Source organism: Vigna umbellata, chromosome 10, assembly GCF_029865625.1.
Source record: "Vigna umbellata cultivar VRB3 chromosome 10, Vumbellata_1.0, whole genome shotgun sequence".
NCBI classification, from domain to species: domain Eukaryota; kingdom Viridiplantae; phylum Streptophyta; class Magnoliopsida; order Fabales; family Fabaceae; genus Vigna; species Vigna umbellata.
The window spans coordinates 15,118,944-15,140,686 of NC_142174.1; the positions used below are offsets into that span (position 1 = coordinate 15,118,944).

The 21,743-nt window shown below is 29.1% G+C and overlaps 1 protein-coding gene across 1 annotated transcript; it reads left to right on the forward strand.

Moving 5' to 3' along the window:
• The first annotated feature begins 11,755 nt into the window (after positions 1-11,755).
• LOC148191993 (protein DA1-related 1-like) lies at positions 11,756-18,201 on the forward strand. The gene is made up of 12 exons (XM_088100421.1): positions 11,756-12,263; positions 13,319-13,461; positions 13,639-13,732; positions 14,355-14,772; positions 15,337-15,457; positions 15,635-15,718; positions 16,550-16,669; positions 16,792-17,004; positions 17,091-17,153; positions 17,266-17,384; positions 17,475-17,533; positions 17,620-18,201. The coding sequence occupies exons 2-12, from the start codon at positions 13,354-13,356 to the stop codon at positions 17,955-17,957; spliced, it is 1,737 nt and encodes a 578-aa protein (XP_087956547.1). The 5' UTR covers positions 11,756-12,263; positions 13,319-13,353; the 3' UTR covers positions 17,958-18,201.
• The last annotated feature ends 3,542 nt before the right edge of the window (positions 18,202-21,743 follow it).

A 21,743-nucleotide genomic window follows, 5' to 3' on the forward strand; every position in this document is an offset into this window, starting at 1 on the left:
AAACTAAACATCAATGCTCATGATAGAGGATGTGCTGAGAAGAGAAGAAAATCATTTGAATTTTTTTTATTATCTGAATCATGAAAATTTTAAAATTCGCAGAAATAAATTTAAGATAATAAATTTTTAAATCTTTTTATTTATATACTAGTGATATTCATAATTTTTATTGAATATAAGAATTTCAATCCCAATTAATTCCTAATGCCTGTAATAAAAATTAAAATTAAAACTGATAAGCATTAATTACTAATAAAAACAATGCACGATAATAAATTTTAGCAGACAGGGAAGACTAATTGATAAAATTTAGTTGAGAACTTAGTATATAACTAATTATAACGATGTAAATTAAGAAAATTGATTTTGTTTTCTTTATGAGAATTTTTAATGTTGTTCTAAGTAAAGAAAACCAAAATTATATTATTTGCTTTTAAATCACATCACCAACTTTATTTCTCGTAAGAAAAAGAAAAAAAAAAAGGGAAAAAGGAAACCTATTTACCAACACACATAAAAATAAAATAAAATCTTATGTATTTCTTTATCAGACTAGTTTTTAACAATAATTTATTTAATGCGTTAAGGTTTTATAATGATTTTAAGGAATAGATTTTTGAAATGTATTAATACCTTCTAAAAATTAATTTCCTAACATTTATCGATTGCCAAGTTAACTTTGGAACTTAACTTATAGAAAGATGATATTTAAAAATACAAACAGAAGAGATTTATAAATAAAAAGTGCTGAAGAAAAAACATCTGCGAGGTTGAAATATCGGATGGTACATTCGATTCTTTCACTTTTATTTCTTTTCAATTTAAATAATATATTTTATTAATTTTTATTCATCTTCTTTTACTTTCTCATCAGAACAAAATAAAGTGTAAACGACTACCTCCAACCCATGCCATATAAAAAATATTCTTGAAGATTTTGATGAAAAGTATACTTAGAAAAAAAATTATATTTATGTTTCTGGCTTGTATAACAGAATGTCAGTTCCTTAAAAAAAAATATGATGCAATATTTGTATTTATTATTAAACAAAAAATATTAAAAAATGTGTTTTTTTAAAGTAATATATTTTTATTTAGTATTGTTGGAAATTATTGAAAAATTGTCCAAAAATGTTGTAAGAATGTACAATTTTTTTTTTCATATGTAAGTACCCCAATAATGTTATTGTAGGCAAATGACTAGTTAGTTAAAGACCTTAACCTGGGTTTCTGAAGCTTAAGACTAACCCAAAGTTGTAACTGTGAAATGGGCTACGTAGCCCGGTGTTTATATTTTGGGCTAGAGGGTTACTTCTTACACCACACCACATTACTTTCTGTACCACCACATTTTCTTTAAATTTCAAAATTATTCTTTACATTTTAAAATATTCTATATCTCACCTCTTTTCTTAAAAGTGCCAAATTTGTTAACGAATGTAAGTTTTTTTTTCTTTAATTTTTAGTTTTTTAATTTATCGTATTTTAAATTGATATATAAATATTATTTATTTATTTTAAATCATTACTTAATTATTTATAAAATTAATTTTATTTTATTTAATAAAATAATTATTATTAATTTAATTTATGTATTATTATTTAAATAATAATTAAAATATTTTTTTATAAATCTATTAAAACGGATGGTGACGTCATTTTCTTTTTTTTTAGTTTTTAATTTTTTAATTTATAGTATTTAAATTAATATATAAATATTATTTAATTTTTTATAAATTATTATTTAATTATTTATAAATTAATTTTATTTTATTTAATAAAATAATCATTATTAATTTAATTTATATATTATTATTTAAATAATAATAAAAATATTTTTTAAAAATTTATTAAAACGGATGTGTCACATCGATGTGGTGACATCGGTTGAAGTTTTTTTTATTTTTTAGTTTTTAGTTTTTTAATTTATTGACATCCGTTTTATAGTAATGACAAATTAGATATGGGGTGGTGCAGGGAGCATTTGGTGGTGGTGGAAGGAGCAACAAACTATCATTAAGCAATTTTGCTATTATTTATGTATTTGAATATTTGCTTAGTGTGCTTGTTTGTTTTAAGAAATTGTATAATTTTGGAAATTTACTTTCACAACGTCTTAAACACATTTTAAAAATAAATTAAATTTTAACAATACATTCAAAACATTTTGAAAATAAATTTCTGACCCATGTATAATTATTAAAATTCAAATTATTAAGTGTGTGTATATATATATATATATATATATATATATATATATATATATATATATATATATATATTCGGAAAACATTATTTTAAAAATATGAGGATGATAAATAAAATATTTTGCAGAAAATTATTGCATTACTCGTATACTATATGTTGTGCTATTTTCACTTTGCGACAAAGTGTTATTATATATAAACGTTGGGATGAAAAAATTAATGGGAAGATTTTATTAATATAATTAATCATTTTTACAAAAAAAAAATGTAATTTTTAAATTTTTTGTTAAATTTGATAAGTGCATATTTTTTAATTTATTATTATTTTTCTTAACCTGATTTCGATGCATCATGTAACTTTTCGTACCTTAAGCATTTCATATTTTATGTTTGTCCCATCTCAAATATTATTTTCAAGTTGTTTTAAACTGAAAACTAAAATTAAGAAAGAAAAAAAAACACTAAAATCATAGTTATTTCAAAGTAAACGAGGAGTTGTTGTTTCGAAGTTGATATCAACAATAGACTATAATAACGTTTAGAAAGAAATACTTATTTTGTTCTTTTGTGTTTAACTTCTAAGGATTTTGAAAAGATGCAAAATACAATCAGTAATTATAATAATAATAAAAATTGTCTTTTTCATTTTCTTACTACAATTAAATGCATGTATGTATATTAATTAAAGACATAACAAAAAATATTAATATTGTGTTAGTTTTTGAAAAGAAGCCTCATAACATAACTGGAAAAAATAAAGTAAAGGAGTAATATAGAATAGGTGAAAAATGGTGTGGGTAATATTGTAGAAGAGAAGACGCAGAATGTTTAGAAATGCAATGTATTTGGAATATTTTTTGTTGTTATTCTTGTAGTGATTGGTTGGAAGTTTGATATGAACGATAAGATATGAAAAAAATTTAGATGGTTTAGATTTGTGCATATAAAACAATGTGAGGTAGTTGAAAAGGCATCATGTGGTGAGCAGTGAGACACGTTGTGATGGTGACATATGAGTTTACATAACCTAAAAACTAGGGAGGGGGTCCTCAAATTCATTGCCCTTCAATCTACAATTATCTTTATCTTTGCTTACTTTAATAGAAACAGACATGGGACATATAGATGGCAATATCACTGCATTAAATTGGATTTTTAGGAATAAATAAATAAAGCTATCATTTGGAGAGGCAGGAAAGTGTAAAAATAGAGGGATGTGATTTGGGATTGTTTTCATTGGTTAATTGGTGAAAAAACGTAAAAGAAAAACTATTTTTATATAATGAAATTAATAATCAAACCTAGTTGGATTTAATCTAATTGTGACTGTGTATGTTTAGTCAAGCTTACTCAGTGAAATTGCTTCAGTTGAACTTGAAACTTTTTTATGTCGAGTCCTAAGATCGAACTTTTTTCGGATCGAATTCAAGATCGATTATTTTCGAGTAAAACTCTTTTGTGGACTTATGAGTAATAGTATAGGTACATTAAATAGTATGGTTGAATAGTCATAGCATAGTTAGATTAAATAATATCGTAGCATAATTAGATCAGTAATGCTAATGACAGATCAATCTTTTAATACAAGAATTAAATTATGATTAAACTATAATTAGATCGATAAGAAAAAAAAGTGAAAACTATTAATACTTACTATATGTAAAATTATGAGCTATGATTTTAAAATAACATACATTACAACATTGATTGCTAATTGAATAATTATCTATTAACTTTAATATCACTGAATTTTGGATGCTGAAAATCGAGTAACTGATATCTAATCTATAATACAATCCGTCCAATTGATGACAACCATAAATTCAATCAAGGATCTCCAAAACTTTAATAAATAAAATGAATTTAATCTAGATTTATTTTAACTTAAAATAAATTAAAATTTAATTGATGAATTATAAATCTAGTCCTTTTAATTAGATTTAGATTAGATTTTAAAAAATGAAATCTATGTCCGATCTTAAAAAATAGTCATGATTTTATAGGTTTGATTTTGAAAGGACCCAGAAAATAGAAATAATGGAGTAGATAGATGTATTAAAATAATAGAACTGAGTTTTTGGTGGTAAAATACACCAATAGTATAAAATAGGAAATTTTAACAAACGATTCATTATCTTAAAACTGTCTATCTTTCTAAAACTTCCATTTCTTACCTTTGTTCTCCCTTCTCTCTAGATTTCTTCCATCTTAGTTCATCTTTTCAAAATCAGGCACTACCTAAGCAATCTTGACACCAAGAGATTCCATTCCACCGATCAATTTCGTGTTTAAAGTCGGTAAGTTTGTCTCTCTTTGATTCTTGAAATTTTTGCAATTTCTAGTACATGCAAGCACTGTCCTGTTTGCATGTGTTATTCGGCTCTTCATCTGAGTTCTAACTTTGTTTCTGGTTCAGTGGTTGGTTTTCTTTCACCGATCCAAAGCACCGATCCAAAGTTTGTAGGCTATCTTAGGATCACTGCGGTTTAACAAAACTGTAAAGAAGTTTAAAATCTGTCAAGTTGCTTTGAGGTAAGGAAAACTAGTTAATTTAATTGATTTTGGTTATGATGTATGAAAATGTTGTTTGATGGTTTTGCATGTATGTGAAGTTGAATGTTTGTGTGTTCGGCATTGTTTATGTGAACTGTTAACTGCTGCGGCCATGCTGATTTCATTTCTGCAAAATTTTGGTTACTTTGCCGAGTGAATTGTGAGGAAGTGAAATAGTGAAAAGAGATAATTGGTATCAGGTGTGGATTCGGTTTGTAAGGAGAACCTAGGTAAGTTGTTTAGGACTTCTTAGAACCCTTAAGTTACTCAAAATTATACCAAAAGTGGGAAATTTGATTTTCAGTCCTTGAGTTGGTGATTTTGTAGAATTGACTCTTGAATCTGAGATGAAACTCTCTAAATGATGTTGGAAAGATTTAGATAATCATAATTAAGTATAAAGATGTGTATGATATGAGTCTGAAGGATTAGAAGTTGGGAAAAATGCAGTGAATTGGTAAAGATAGGTGTTGATCATAATTCTGCAGTTATTCTGCGGAATTATGCAGTTCGCCGAGTGTCAATAGTTGACCGTTCGACCTTCCTCTTGTGTTCGGTCTTAACTGAGTTCTGCTTTCGTGGAACTTTCCAGTTAATGACCGATCAGTCTTGTACTAGTATTTGATTAAATATATCTTTCGGTCTTATTAGCGTTCGGTCTCGTACTAGTATTCAGTTTAGCTAGAGTTCGATCTTGTGTTGGTGTTGTCTTAACTGTGTTCGGCCCGCTCGGTCATGCGTTGATTGGCCGCTCGGCCATGTTTAGGTATTCGGTCATTAATTGGGTTCGGACTCTTTAGTCTTACCCTTTCATGACTGTTCGGTCTTAGGTGGGTAATCGATCTCTTAGTAGTGCTCGGTCTTATACTAGCACTCGGTCTCTTAGTAGTGCTTGGTCTTATACTAGCACTCGGTCTTTGTAGTTCTCGATTTTGTATTGGTGTTCGGTCTTAGGTCTCTCTTCCTTCAACATCACCGTCCGGCCCCCTTTCTTCCTGCTACCGTTCGACATCTTCTCCTATTTTATTCCTAACAAACTGTATTAGGCTTATGCTTGAGCCTTAAATGACCGCTTGGTCATGTCCGTTTGTTGTGAGTGTTTTCCCGTTCGATTTTGTTCATAGGTCATGTTGATCTTTTCCGCTCAGTCATATTCATGGGTGGTGTTTGTTTTACCGTTCGGCCTTAAACTACTGTAAGTTATTTGGTATTCAAAAGATTATTTTTATGTTTTATTCTTAGTGTTTATTTCAGTTGTTTAAATGTATTGTGTATGAGGAAGTATGTTGGTATTGAAGTTCGGTATGATTTTTATAAGGTGGATTAAAAGAGAATTTCAAGGAGGAATGTCTTAGTGATTGGTTATCAAGGTGGTGTTATAGTATGAATATGGACAACGAAACCCACGGTGTTCATCCTCACATTCTAATGATTACCAAGTCTCAAGTAGAGATGGATAAGTCATGTCGTGAGAATAACAGGAGGCCCTAGCCGAGGGGGGGGGGATCCTACGATGAGTGATAACAGGTTAACCTCGTGCAACAACAGATGGGTTTCCAGTTACTACACCCACGAGTGCATGAACAGTCAAGTTAAAGTGGTGGGTCAATATGTGTTTATATGTTTTATACATGTGTATGATTATATGATTTGTATGTTTGAATTATATGCTCACATGAATATTAAATTACACTAGCTTACCCTTATTTTTCTGTGATATATCTTTGTATGTTGTTTTCTCTTTTGCAATGATCACCTTGATGGTGTGAGCTTAGGGATATAATTTTTCAGTTGTCGCAGCAGGAGAATAGGAGTAAAGCTTGCAGTTTAGGTGGAACCTTTATTCTTCAGGTGAAGAATTTTGTTCACAGTTAATCTGTAATTCTTATTATATCATTATCCATGTAATGTTTTATTTTAGTAGTTTTATATTACTAAATTGGAATGTTATAGATTTTGTAATATAATTAAAATAAGACTTATGTTGACTGTAAATATGTATTTCTTTTATTACATTCTTTTAATTGGACTTTCTTTGAAGTTTTAAAATATTTTAAATAATTTTTTGATCAAAAAAGAAAATTAAGTTAAATAACAATAAAAAATTATCATAAATTATTAGATAATAACAGAACACACACCATGACACGTATTAAGGGTTAATTGTAGAGGTATCCATTAATTAGTACTTAGCAACGATGACAAGTGAACATGTCTAAATTGTTTAAACCTTATGTGTTTATATGATGGTTTTATAATTATTAAATATTAGTTTGGATATGAACAATTTTTTTAATGTTTTATATAAATATTTGACATTTATTTATTAAATATTTAATATTTATATAATTATAATTTTTATATTTAAAATTAAAAAATATATTCTTGTACAATGAATACATAAAGGGAGATCCTAAAATAATGTTATTGAGATGCCAACATTTTCGTATATGTTATTGATTTTGTTTTTATAGAAAGATATTTAATGAATATTTGGAACATTGAAGACAGTTCATACACAAGTGTAAATATATATATATATATTCTTCAATTGAATCAGAATAAAATAAAAATTACATCCTAATTAAATATGAAAATAATAATAAAATTTAATTATGTGATTGATTGATTGATGCACAAAATAAAATATAATTATTCTCTAATAATTATTTAAATTATCAATTTTTTTATCATATTATATCAAATACACAAACTATTTTATTTAATTCAAAAAAATCATGGGTGTTCCTCCTCCACCACCACCCTATATTTTTTCATCTTCCCACATTATTTTAAATACAATTATATCCTTAAGTTACTTTTACCCTATTTTAAATAATTTGAAACCCTAATTTTACTTTTCCAGCACCCATTCACGGAACTCTCTTTCCTTTTCCCCATTTTCGTTTCACCTTCCCACCTTTCCACCTCCCGCACTTTCATTCATTTTATTGAGGGACAAACTAGTAAAGAAAAGGTGGAGGGAGAAAGGTGTGGTGATGAAAGCAAAACCCAAAAATCACTGTTTACACTTTATTCATCTTTCTTTTCGTTCACTTTTTATTTTTTAACCAAAAACATAAGAGATAGGATGTAGCCTCTACAGAGTGGATAAAAAAAACAAGGTAAAATATCTACTTGTATATACCATTCGATTTTAGCTTAATTTCCCTTTAAAATTAATAATAAGAAATTCACTTTTAGATAATATGTGTTTTCCTTTTTTTAATTTGGTTTGGGTTCAACGTTAGATTTTTGGGCTCTTGTACCTGGTCCACTTGCAGACCAGTCCTTATTTCTCTAAGGTGTTGCTCCCTCCACCATCACACCTTTCTTCCTCCACCTTCTCTTTACTATTTTGCCCCTTAGTAAAATTTTATTTTTAGGATTATTATTTTTTAATTTTATCCATTCACAACTTATTTCACTAATAACCTATTCTAGTCCCGTACATGAGTAAAATGCTTTTATTTTATTTTAACATTATATTTTTTCCTCTCTTTCTTTCGTCCTTGTGAGATACTAAGAGTTGGAAAGGTTGGTGGTGGTGGAAAGAATTATCAAGCAGTCTCCCTTTCGTGGTGCAGTGTCGCTCTCGTGGTGCAGTGCATGGAGTGGTGCAGTGCGTGTCGTGCTTCCTCGAATAAACCTTGAAATAAAACCCTAAAATAAAAACCGTAAACGGAGGTGACATCCTTCAACGGATGTCAACATCCTTCAACGAATGTCAACATCCGTTTAAGGAGAAACGGATGTCGACATCCGTTTTACCTTAAACGGATGTTGACATCCGTTGAAGATGTCACCTCCGTTTAAAGGTTACGTTTTTTATTTTAGAGTTTGTTTTATTAGGGGACATTCGTTGAAGGATGTCACCTCTGTTGATGTATACTTCCTCACGCTGGTTGATGCTCTGGATGCTCCTTGATGTTCCTCCACACCACAGCGTCGGCGCTCCTTCACACCACGGCGGCAATGGAAGCTTTCAAACCAAAAAAAAAACTGGGAAGAAAAAATAATGGAAGTGCGAGAGATGGAGAGGTGAAAGGAAAATGGGGAAAGGGGAAGATAGTTTCATAGGTGGATGCTGAGAAAGTAAAATTGAGGTTTCAAATTATTTAAAATAGGGTAAAAGTAAAAATCTTTTTAACTTAAGGATATAATTGTATTTAAAATAATGTGGAGAGGTGGAAGAAGTATAGGGTGGTGGTGGAGGGAGCAACACCCTTTCTTTAATGAGAGTTACTCCTTCCATCACCACACACTGCTCTATGCATCTTCTCATTATCTTTTTATCTTTTAGTAATATTTTCTTTTACCCAACAACGAACCACTTCGTTAATGGTCTCCACAACTATATCAATGCATCTTCACAACAGTCCACTTATTCACTGGAATGAAATTCCTCTGAACAAATTAAAAAGAAAATCATTTTAGTTATAATTACATAACAAATTAAAAAAAAGCACTAAATTTAAATACTATATATATATATATATATATATATATATATATATATATATATATAATTTTTAAAATACAATAAATTAATAAAATAAAAACTAAAAAAAGCACTCAGGCCTCAACCGATGTGATATATCCGTTTGGCCTTGAACGAACGTGGATATCTTCTTCATTTGAAGACACAAAAAACGCAACCATCAGAAACCAAACAAGATCAAACATGCAACATACATAATATATTTGAATGCATTCAAATGAAATAATACTATCAAATTTAATTTGAACCAACCTCTTGTAGACGAAACTACACAGTAAACGCACCACAAATGAAGCACCACCAAAACACCACGACCACCGCACCACAAACACGCAGCCAAGGGACCAAAATGAATAAGAAAAAACTAAAGAAGTGGAAACAGATATGAAGAATGAGTTGGGAAAAACAAATGTGGAAAGAAAGAGAGAAAATGAGAGTGGAGTGAGGGTTGTGAGAATGAAAATGAGAGGTAGAGACTTAGGATTTTCATTAAAAAATAAAAAAGTAAAAAGGTTAAAGTAAAGTTGATAGTTTTATAATTAAAATTCTTTTGGGTATAGGAAGCAACACTCTTCTTCATATATATTTATTATTTTCGTGTATTTCTAAAACAATTTTAATAAATATATAAATTAATCACTTAATATTATTTATATAAAATATTATTATAATTATTTACCTACAAGTAGTTAGTAGGTATTTTTTTTCTAGAATTTGGTATGCATTGGAGAAGTGGATAAACTTTTAACGGTCTGTTAAAGACATTTTTGTCCTTTTATAAATTGAAAAAGTTCATCAAATACAAATATTGAAAAAAAAAATCATTCATACTGTTAAATGAATCTATATATCAAAACTTTATTATTAAATGAAATTTAATTATTATAGAAAAATAAAATTGTATATTTTAATATTCCAATTAAAAGCACATTTAGAAATATTTTAAGTAACTTTTATTATTGTTTTCTAACTAAACGAAATAAGCATATATTTTAGGGTTAAATATGTTTTTAGTCCCTAAACTATTGGCCGTTTTTGGTTTTCGTCCCTCTTCCAAAGTAAGGTACAATTTGGTCCTCATTCTTTAGAAAAACGTTCATTTTAGTCTCAAAATTTTGTTTTTAGTCCTCGTTTTAGTCCTCAAAACGTTCGTTTTTTCGACTAAAACGAACGTTTTTTAAAGATTAAGGACTAAATTGTACCTTACTTTGGAAGAGGGACGAAAACCAGAAACGGTCAATAGTTTAGGGACTAAAAATATATTTAACCCTATATTTTAATATGAGAGGAAGAATGTGTAATTTTAACACCAAACTACCTATATGACATTCCTTATCTTATATGTCTTATTCTCAATAAAGCATACCATATAAAAATCATCGAATATAATATAAAAATTTCACTAAACCATTTATCATTTAACTTTCATAACGACTTAGCACTTCATAATTTTATTATTTTCCTTAACCATCACAACTCAATATTCATATTGCTCTTCGTTCATTCACTTTTAACATGTCCTTTTATTCAGAAAAATTCATTGGACAAATTTTAACAAAAAAAATAAAAAATAACAAATTGCTTTTAGGTTGCTGTTTGCAAGATGAAACTCAACCAATGAAAATTTAAGATTTATTAAACGAATTATCATTTGTTGTGTGAATTTTAAGATTTATTAAACAATTGTCGACTATTGTGTTAATTTTAAAAATCATATTTTTTCTAGTTGAAATTAGTCGAGCAAAATATAATTTGCTAGACAAATTATACAAATATCAACATATCTATTTTGCTCAAATTAGACCAAAACTTATTATATTTAATATCTAATTAAAATTATAATATTAATATTAATCCAATTTCACAAATAAAAAATATACACATAATTCCATGTTAATTCAATTCGCTTCACAGATGTATAAGAATTTACCTAAAGCCAACATACATAATGAACATAATCTTATTTCCACATCTACGTCGAGAATCACAATGATTTTTAAATATCCATTTATGAAAATATTTAAAAAAAAATAAAAATCGTTATCACATGTGTTTTATTTTTCGAAAAATCCACACACACTTTGATTTTACCAGATTTCACTCCAAGTTATATTTAATTTGTATTGAATATGTGATGACTGTGAGAAATAATCGTCACAAAAATACAAAATAATTAATTTTATACGAAATAAACGGAAGAAATGTAACTGTGAGAATGAAAAAATTTAAGAAAAAGTGAAATTAAAGCAGAAGCACGTAACAAAATTGATACGCGGAAACATGAAATCAATAATTGTATCATTGTTTATATGATTCATGATAAATTGTTTTTTTATTTTTCATTTCTCTTACATTATTATGTATAAGAAACAAAAAAAAAAAAAAGTTCATCACACGGTTCTATTTTGTATCCATTTTCAATTACGATATTACACTTCATTCTTCTCCTTCTTTCACTGAACAAGAAAAGGTGCAACTTTACTTACTGGGTAACTGACAAAGGAAGAGGACCCACATGCTTTAGTAGACATTGAAATTCAGCTGCCTCTCCTCTCTTCTCCGATTTTCTCCATCTTCAAACCAAACTCGTCTTTTAAAAATTATAATATTACCTTAAAAAGATTCCTCTGTTCCTATTTACCTTTTTTCTTATCCTTTTTTGCGTAGAATCTAAGTACCCCTTTTTTTTCTTTCTTTCTTTTGGTTCCAGGGTATATACACTACTTTACTCTAATCCCTTTGTGATTGTTTTTCGTTACTTATTAAATTATGATTCATCAGAATCCGTTATTACCAAAGATTCTTAATCTCTTCATGCTCAGTTCACTTCTCACTTCATTCTGCTAACTCACTATTTTTCCTTTTTCTTTCTTGCTTTCGCTGTCTTTAATCGTGGGTGTGGTGCAGTTTTTTTATTTTTCTGAAGTAATTTGACTTGGGTTTGAATTATTCATCAAACGTTCTATTGGGTATTGCGGAAGTGAAGAGATTTCGGCAAACAGGTACGTGTAACTGGAAATTCGAAGATCTTCATGTTTGCTTAGTTTGAGATTTGACGATGCTGGCTGGTGTGCGGAAATGAGGCTGTATTCATATCTTATCGTTGGGATTTTACACGAAAGATTAGATATTGAAATTTGCTTTTCATCTTTTTTGCTGTTATCTTTTCTTCATTAAGAGTTTTTTCTTTTGAACTTCCACATATTGCAAGTTTTTTTCTTCTGATAAATCCATATATATATATATATATATATATATATATATATATATCAGTTGTGTGATAGTCTTTCTGTCGTTCTCGTTAACTTTTACTTTCCCTGCAAAACACACAATATTGGCATATCTAATGGGAGCGAGAGGTGCGAGGGGGCGAATAAATTGTCACACAATGACATATAGGTGATGGAGATTGTTTTAATTTTAATTTTAAGGTTTAATTATACATAAAAGCATCTTCTTTAGTCTCTACTCTTAACATTTTTAATCCCTTTTAGTCTCTATCTGTATCCTTTTAATCTATTTTACTCCCTATAAGACCACCTGGAATTAAAAAGGGTATGTATATGGATTACAAGGAGATGCTTATAGGAACTAGAAAGGAAATTTTTTGTAACTATAGTGATCAAACTAAATTTTAATTATCCATTTCAGTTATATGGTCAAGATTCACTCCTGCAGCCACACACACGAAAGAAAAAATCAATGTTGTTTCGGTTATATCTAATCTTAACTATCCAAGATTGAGATTTTCTCTTCTCAAACTCTGGTCTCGAATTTGATACATTTCCTACATATTTATGTCTTCCCAATCTCTAGTTGTCTGGCTGTTTCTGTCATTGCTATTTACCTTAGTGTCATAACATACTTTTTGCGTTATATATTATAGCCAATGCTGGTTAAAAGCTTCAACATCATGCTACTGAATTTTGAAGTTTGGAATCAAGGCATAACATTTACTTTTTCAAAAGAAGCTTAATAGTCTGTAGACCTTCCTTCTATATATAAATTGTGGAATATATTTTTGTGCCTACTCGATTGACATATTTTTTGACAAAAGGTTTGCAAACCTGAAGGTGAATAATTTTGCATGAAATGGGTTGGTTTAGAAAGTTGCTTAAAGGTTCTGATCATATTTCACGTGGACAATACCAAGGCAAATATGGAGAAGACAGAATTTGGGATACCCATCGTAGTTCAATGGTAATCAAAGCTTTCCTTTCATTAAGAGTTAAAATCACTGTCATAAGTTATAACTTTTCATGTCATTGAGCTAGTATTTTTTTGTTTTTTTCACTTTAACAAGGCCTAACTCTGTTCTAGTTCCTCATAGCCTTAAGCTGATAATATGAATTTGTCATAATTGCAAACCGAATGCAGGATGATTTAACAGATATAGAGAAAGAAGACATTGACCGTGCAATTGCACTCTCTCTGTCAGAGGAGGATCATCTTAAAGGGAAAAAAGTTGTTGGTAAGATTTATGCTCTTGCATGTCGGCAGTTTTAGTTAATTTTCGGGTTAGTTGGACTACTTTGGCTCAAATTTAATACTATGATGATTCTACACACTGCAAGAGGTACCTACACTTATCTGAATCTGACCAAAATGCTCATTGGTTTATTACAAGTTCTTAAATACCTGTTGTATTATTTGCTGCATGTTTATGCCTATTTCAGAGTCTTGAATATTGTTTAAGTAAATTCTACTCTGTTGATCAAAGGCTATGATGCTATCTGTTGATTCTTTCATTTACATCCTAATCAAAGGAGAATTATAAGAATCATATTAATAAGTTATTAGAATTAGGTTCTTTTTTTTTTAAAATATAAATATAATATGTATATAATATTGTGTCGATATTTTGATTCTGGTGTTTCTCTTAAGTTGCTACTGAAAAGTTCTTTAATTATATTTCTTATAGTTAAGGGTCCATTGAATAGGTTATAAAAATATGTGTAAAAAAGAGTGAACTGAAGAAATTCTGTTGTTCCGTATGGTTTATGTGTTCAGATAATGAATGCGTTAATCAATTATTATTTACACACCAAAGCATAACCAAAATGTCTAATGGCTTTTGTTCCATAATATCCTAGAGGATGACTCTCAGTCTGAAGATGATAAACTCTGTAAAATTGACGATGAGGAAGATGAATATCTTGCTAAAATTCAGCAAGATGAATATCTTACTAAAATTCAGCAAGAAGAGGATGAACGTCTTGCTAAAATTCAACAAGAACATGAGCGTCTTGCTAAACTTCAACAAGATGAAGATGAACGTTTGGCTAAAATTCAACAAGAACATGAGCGTCTTGCTAAACTTCAACAAGATGAGGATGAACGTCTGGCTAAAATTCAACAAGATGAAGTTGAACATCTTGCTAAAGCTCAACTTGAGGAAGACGAGCAACTTGCTCGGGCAATTCAAGAAAGTTTGACCATTGATTCTCCTCCTCGATCAGACAATGATTCTTCATTTCTATCTTATCCTCACCTCTTTCCCCCTGGATACAGGTAATTGAGTGTATAATTTCATCTTTTATCTGTATAACGAATCCTTCCTTGTACGTTTATGGAAATTGCTGATTTTTCTAACATTCCAAGCAGAATATGTTTTGAAACTTCAATTTTAAGTTTTGCTGGTTTGAGTGTTTGGTTATACAATTAACTGATCTGGACTTCATTCAGAGTTATCAATCTTATTTTAAAATATTCTCATCTGAATCATTGAACTGGGATAAGCACTGGATTGGTATTTTATAAATGATACCTTGGTGTCTGTTAGTTTTCCTGAGTGTTATTAAGTACCTTCTAATTAGATGAAAATTTTAGAAAATGGTAGTGATTAAAATGAACATATTCTATAATGTTATTAGCTTAATCTTGTTTATGGTGATTCATTAGCACTTCCAGTGGAATATCTTGGAGTTTATTCGACACCCAATAAAACTGAAATTCTCTCCTCTATTTCAATATTATGGATCTACATAGTAAAGATTATATTTTCAAGGTTTCATGAATTTTTCTTAACGGTTAAAAATAGAAATTTAATAGGTTTTTTTGTAAATCTGCTTTCAGAACCTGTGCTGGGTGCAAGACTGAGATTGGCCATGGAAGATTTTTAAGTTGCATGGGAGGTGTTTGGCATCCAGAATGCTTCTGCTGCCACGCATGTCGTCTGCCAATCACTGATTATGAGGTTAGAGGCTAGAGTGTCCTTTTGCGTTTGCAGCTTGCTTAGCAAAACAATTAGTTGAAACCTCCTTTTGTTTTCAAGAAAAAAGTTGAAAACTACTCTTAGCTTCATCAACGAAGGTCTTTAAATTTCATTTTTGGTCAATCTCCATTTGATTATGCTTAATTTGTTCCTTTACAGTTTTCCATGTCTAGCAATCGCCCTTACCATAAATCATGCTATAGGGAGAAGCATCACCCCAGATGTGATGTTTGCAAGAGCTTTGTAAGTATCTTGACAGTTGTTTTGCACTAACAGTTGTCTATTTGTCAATTGTGTGTGCTTGTTCTATTTCAAATTTTCTATCAATTATGATGAACTTTAGAAATATCTATTCAATGTTTCAAATGTTATTTTACTGTATTAATTTCTTCATTCATGATTTCTAGTGGGAAAGTTAATCTAACGGGAGCTTTGAACTTTAAAGGAATTCTTGGATCAGCTACTTAAGCTAACAAATGTTACTGCTAATCATAGTAATTTACCGTCATACTTGAGCTACAAGATCGATCCCATCATCCTGTATAATTGATTGAGATCATCAGGGAAATTTAAAACCAAACCTTAATTTTGTAATCTACATCAAACATTTTTCCTTGTGTGATGATAGAAAAGGTGTAAGTGAAAGTCTGCAATCCCCAGGGGTAAAATTTTGGTGCTACTTTTCCTTTTAAAAAGAAAAAGGCAAAGTCCTTGTTTTGTTTAATACTTTTTTATAACAGTTTTCTGTTTTTTAAAAATTTGTTTGTCCCGTGTGCGCATCTCTGTTTTCTGATAGTCTGTCTCTTGAGCAGTTGAAGAAAACAGAAGAGGATGAAGAATATCTCCCTTTCTGTTTCTTTAAACACATGTTTTGGAATCAATGTTCGGAACTCCATAGGTTTTGGATGAGCAATTTGATTGTTGGGTAGTATGGAATTGTTTAGAGATCAGTTTTTAAAACAATAGGAGTGAGAAGAGAATCAAACAGACCCTAAGTCTTGGCTTTTAAGTTATTTTTTCTAAGTAATATGTATATTGCTGAGTGAACTAAAATGATTGATTCTTTCTTTTCAGATCCCAACTAATTCATCTGGCCTCATTGAGTATAGAGCTCATCCTTTCTGGCTGCAAAAATACTGCCCATCTCATGAGCTTGATGGCACACCTCGTTGCTGTAGCTGTGAAAGAATGGAGGTCAGTAATATTAGCTCCGAAAACATTTCATCCTACAATTAACAATTAGGAGATAACTGATGGATCCGTTCCTTTCCTCCCTCGCCACCGTTCTGTCTTTTTTGTCTTTTCAATCAGTGCAGCCAAGGGATGCAAAATATCTTTTGCTTGATGATGGTCGAAAGCTATGTTTAGAGTGTCTAGACTCATCAATTATGGATACTCATGAATGCCAACCTCTCTACCTTGAAATACAAGAATTTTATGAAGGTCTAAATATGAAATTGGAGCAGCAAATTCCAATGCTCTTGGTTGAGAGACAAGCTCTGAATGAGGCCATGGAGGGAGAAAAGAATGCAAGTCTTCATGTGTTTAACTTTCAATTCATTCATGGAATGTTATTACTATCCGTTCTTCATGTGTTTCTCTCTATTGAATGTAGGGTCATCACCACTTACCTGAAACCAGAGGACTCTGCTTGTCAGAAGAGCAAACTGTCACCACTGTAGGATTTCTCGCTTGCAAATTGAGTCTTCACACATCTAATTCTTCCATTGAAGAATATCTGTTTATCAAATACTGATTTCATTACTTCAATATATTTCATATAATACTAGATTTCAAGGAGGCCGAGGATCGGAGCCGGCTACCGAGTCACAGACATGATAACTGAACCCTTTAAGCTGATCCGTCGCTGTGAAGTGACAGCCATTCTAGTTTTGTATGGCCTTCCTAGGTATCCTTCGTATGCAATCTGCCTTCAGAATCTACACAGCATTTGTATATGACATTCCCCAGATATAATTCATGAATTTTATTTTTATAGGTTGTTAACAGGATCAATCCTAGCTCACGAGATGATGCATGCATGGCTTAGGCTTAAAGGTATTGAGCCTTTAACATGGAGCAGAAAGTTTATATTTTCTTTTCTCATGATGCCAAGTTGGACAAAGTTTCTGGTTTTTTGACAGGCTATCCTAACCTCAGTCCAGAAGTTGAAGAGGGAATCTGCCAAGTGTTGGCTCATATGTGGTTAGATTCAGAGCTGTATTCGGGATCTGGGAATGGCGGTGCATCATCATCCTCGTCTTCATCTTCATCATCACCTTCCTCCTCTTCTGCATCATCAAAGAAGGGTAAACGTTCGGACTTTGAGAAGAAACTTGGTGAGTTTTTTAAACACCAGATTGAATCAGATACCTCCTCAGCTTATGGAGATGGATTCAGATCGGGTAACAAAGCAATGCTCAAGTATGGGCTCAAAAGCACCCTTGATCATATCCATATGACAGGAAGTTTTCCATACTGAAAATTTTAAACAAGATATAATTTTCTCACCTATATATATTCATCATTACTGCGGCTTCGTCATATAAACCATATAGTTCAAAGATTTCAAGATCATATAGTTTAACACTAAGGAATAAAATTGCTCCTCTTATGTTCAAGTTCCTTAATTTCGTGTCAAATGTGGCACCTCATGTTCTATATGTAAAACTAAATACTGCTTAGGAATTTAGAGGAGCTGAAGCAATGAAAAGAAAATTTGATTATTCCACTGTTGCATGCAAATTTGTCAAATATATATTTTTTTTGAGAAATTATTCTTGGAACTTTATTGTGGATATTAACACGAATTTTCAAATCTTTGTTTTGAAATATAATTTTACATTTTAAAAATTAAATTCTGAAAATATTTTTGGATTAGCACTGAAGTTTAGAGCATTATTATAATTACTTTTCAGAAACTAAAGTCTCGGAATTTGTCTTTTCATTGTTGATGTATTTCGTAAGGTATAGACATCTGAAAAATACCCAAAATCATAATGGTATTATATGAGTAATAATAATGAAAGAAGGGAAATAGAACTCTGGTGTCAATACTAAATAAAAGTAGACAGCATAAAATTGTTGAAAAAGGTAACCTACAAAAAAATAAAGAAAATATGAGTGTTATATCGTGACAGAATATTATATTTTTCAACAATGATAAGGTCCTATGTACTTTATATAAAGCTTTTGATAATATTATAATAAGTGTATTTATTATACATAATAATACAATATTCATGTGTGAGGAAATTTTTAATCAAAAAATTAAAAGTGCTTTTATTTTTAATTTTAAAATCACAAACCAAATACAAAAAAGTCTTGAAAGATATAATTTTATTCCCATCCTTTGTTTAATAAGTAGAAAGAAAGCGAGTAACATTTTTCCTTTTATGACATCTTGCCTTTCTATAAAAAAAAGTGGATGAAATAGCTTGTTATTTATTTTATTATTATATATATATATATATATATATATATATATATATATATAATATATATATAATATATATATATATATATAATATATATATATATATATAAAATATAATATAATAAAATAAAATATCAAATATTTATAATACATCAATCTTAATATTTTAAATTTAAATAATAATTAAATATATTTTATCTTTATACAAAAACTAATTTTATTTTTTTTAAAATTCATTTAAATAATGATATTAACTAAATATTCTTAACAACCTTATAGTTTCACTCCAAAAGAAAGACAACCAAAACAAGATCAAGATGAATCCAAACTAAACTAAGACACTACTTTTCTTACATTATTTTTTTTTTAATAAATGTTAAAATTTAATTATTTGTTAGAATCATTATATTGTAAATATATTAAAAATTGCCACGTTAATCATATTACAAGCGAAATTTGTTATTCTTTTGGTGTAAATTGATTTCACATTTCTTATCAGCTGCTTTACATTCTGTTTACTTAGCCTGGCCATATAACGTATAAATTAAATTATTGATTCCAATAATACGCTAGTTTCTTCCTCCACTTCTACATGTTTTCTTCTTGCACTTTCATATAAAATATTTTTCACTTTGTCTTTTTAGATTATATAATTTGAAAGATAAAAATGATTTTAAGATTATACGATAGTAACTTATGAATTATAAAATTTAAACATAAAAAATAATTATCTTTTAAATAGCACGATCTGAAAATCATTTAGTTTCTGAATTATATAATTTGAAAATTATTTGACCTGCATAATCCAAAAATTATTTTTGATTCCTAAAGCATGTAGCCTATGGTTTTTTTAAAGGAGAAAACTAATTTCCGAATTATATATTCTACAATCTAAAAAATAACTTTTTTTAGACGCAGGTGCAGAAAAAAATATAGAGGTGCAGAAAGAAACTTCCAAATAATACCGAAAAAACCATGTAACACATGCACCTCTTCTGTATACACACTATATTTTAGAGAATGAACAAATTATTTAAAATAAACTTTAATGTTTTTTTTAATTTAATTATTAAAGTGATGTATAACATAAATTAGTTGAATAAAAATGAAGAATTTTGGGAATAATATCCAATAAGAGAGGGATGCACTTAAGGGTCACAAGCGTATTATTCTCCAATAATTGTTCACAGAATGATCTTCAATGCATTCACAAAATTAATGTAATATTAAAGCACAAAAGTTAATGCACTATTCAGCTTATGAATGATGCATTTAATACGTAATCAAATCGATCTGGATTCCAGCATTTACATCATCAAAATGTTGGCTAAGATAAAGCCATCTCTATTCATGGTATGAAAAATTCTAACCGTCTCTGCCTAAAACAATTAATTTAATAATTTTACCAAGTTTTAGATAAACATCACAAGATAGTGGAAAATCAACATTAGATTATCACAAAATAACTAACTTTTTAATATGTAGTCAAATTTTGATTCTAGAATGTGTAAGGAGAAGACTTTATTTTTAAGACAAAATATCAATTTTGACGATTTTTATGTTTTGAAAGAAAGCTAGTTTTCAATTTTGACTTTGAAAGGTCCTTCAAATTTGAGAAAAACCTTTTTAGTTTATTAAAATTGAAAAAATCAAATGCTATTTTAAAAATTATATTTTAAAAATTCTGAAAAACTACTTGATTTAAATTGGGCACCATTACTAACTTGTAGAAATGGTCTTTTTTTCATAAAGTCGAAGAAATTGTCTGATGGCTGTGGATTGAAAATTAATCCTGGAAGAAAGAAAAAGAAGAATGGTTGAATAGTGGAATGTGACAGATAGTTGAACATCTATTGCTACAGTTAGTCAAGGATCCTCATAAAACCATTAACTACAATGAACATTTTCAGATGAGACATCGATTGATAATTAAATTCATGTCATCTTCATTGAATTTCAAAGCAATTGAATTTAACTTAGTGATTATACGTATTTATTATGAGGACGATTGAAATAGTGTTATAAATAGGGATGACAACAGCTCGTCGGATAAAATCGTATCTGTTATCCGACCCGATATTTGCCGGGTACCCGTTTAAAAAATATTCGCGGGTACCCGCGGATACCCACAAAAAATAAAAAATAATATTTAATATATTTTAAAAATAAAATTTAAATAAAAATACAAATATATATATATATATATATATATATAATATAAATTAAATTAAATGTAAATTAAAATTTAATTTTAATTAAATTTAAACTAATAAAATATAATTTTATTTTATTTTTAATTAAATTTAATTAAAAAATATATAAATTATTTATTTTTTAATTTTTTACGGGTAACGGGTACCCGCAGAGCGGGTAGTATACTACCCACAAGACGAGTAGTATACTACCCGTACCTGACCCGTTTAGAAGAGGGTATTAAAATACCCGCTACCCGTTACTCACGGGTAGTAAATATCCGCAGATAGTTACTATCCGCTGCGGATTTTAGTTATAAATGGTAAATTTCTATGATTTTCGAATTATGAAGATGATTAATTGGAAAAAAGATATGAATCTCGATTCTTTTATAAGGTATATTTTTAATTATGATTTTATTTTCATAAAAAACTTATTATTATTGAGATTGACCAGCAGATGTAAAAGCAGAAAAGATGCTTAATTGCAAACATGCCCATTGAAGATGTTCTACCATCCAACCCAAAATAATTTTGACAATTACATTTAAAAAATATGAGTTAACTATTTACGATAATTTTTAACTATTTATATATATTTAGTAAATTTAAAAACGTGAAATTATAAAAGTTATTTTAG

What these genes read in the sequence shown, in the direction of transcription:
- LOC148191993 (XM_088100421.1), top strand. Translation starts at nt 13,354, where the DNA reads ATGGGTTGGTTTAGAAAGTTGCTTAAAGGTTCTGATCATATTTCACGT. An exon ending in ATACCCATCGTAGTTCAATG is followed by an intron (nt 13,462 to 13,638) that starts GTAATCAAAGCT and finishes AACCGAATGCAG; the next exon opens with GATGATTTAACAGATATAGA. An exon ending in TAAAGGGAAAAAAGTTGTTG is followed by an intron (nt 13,733 to 14,354) that starts GTAAGATTTATG and finishes ATAATATCCTAG; the next exon opens with AGGATGACTCTCAGTCTGAA.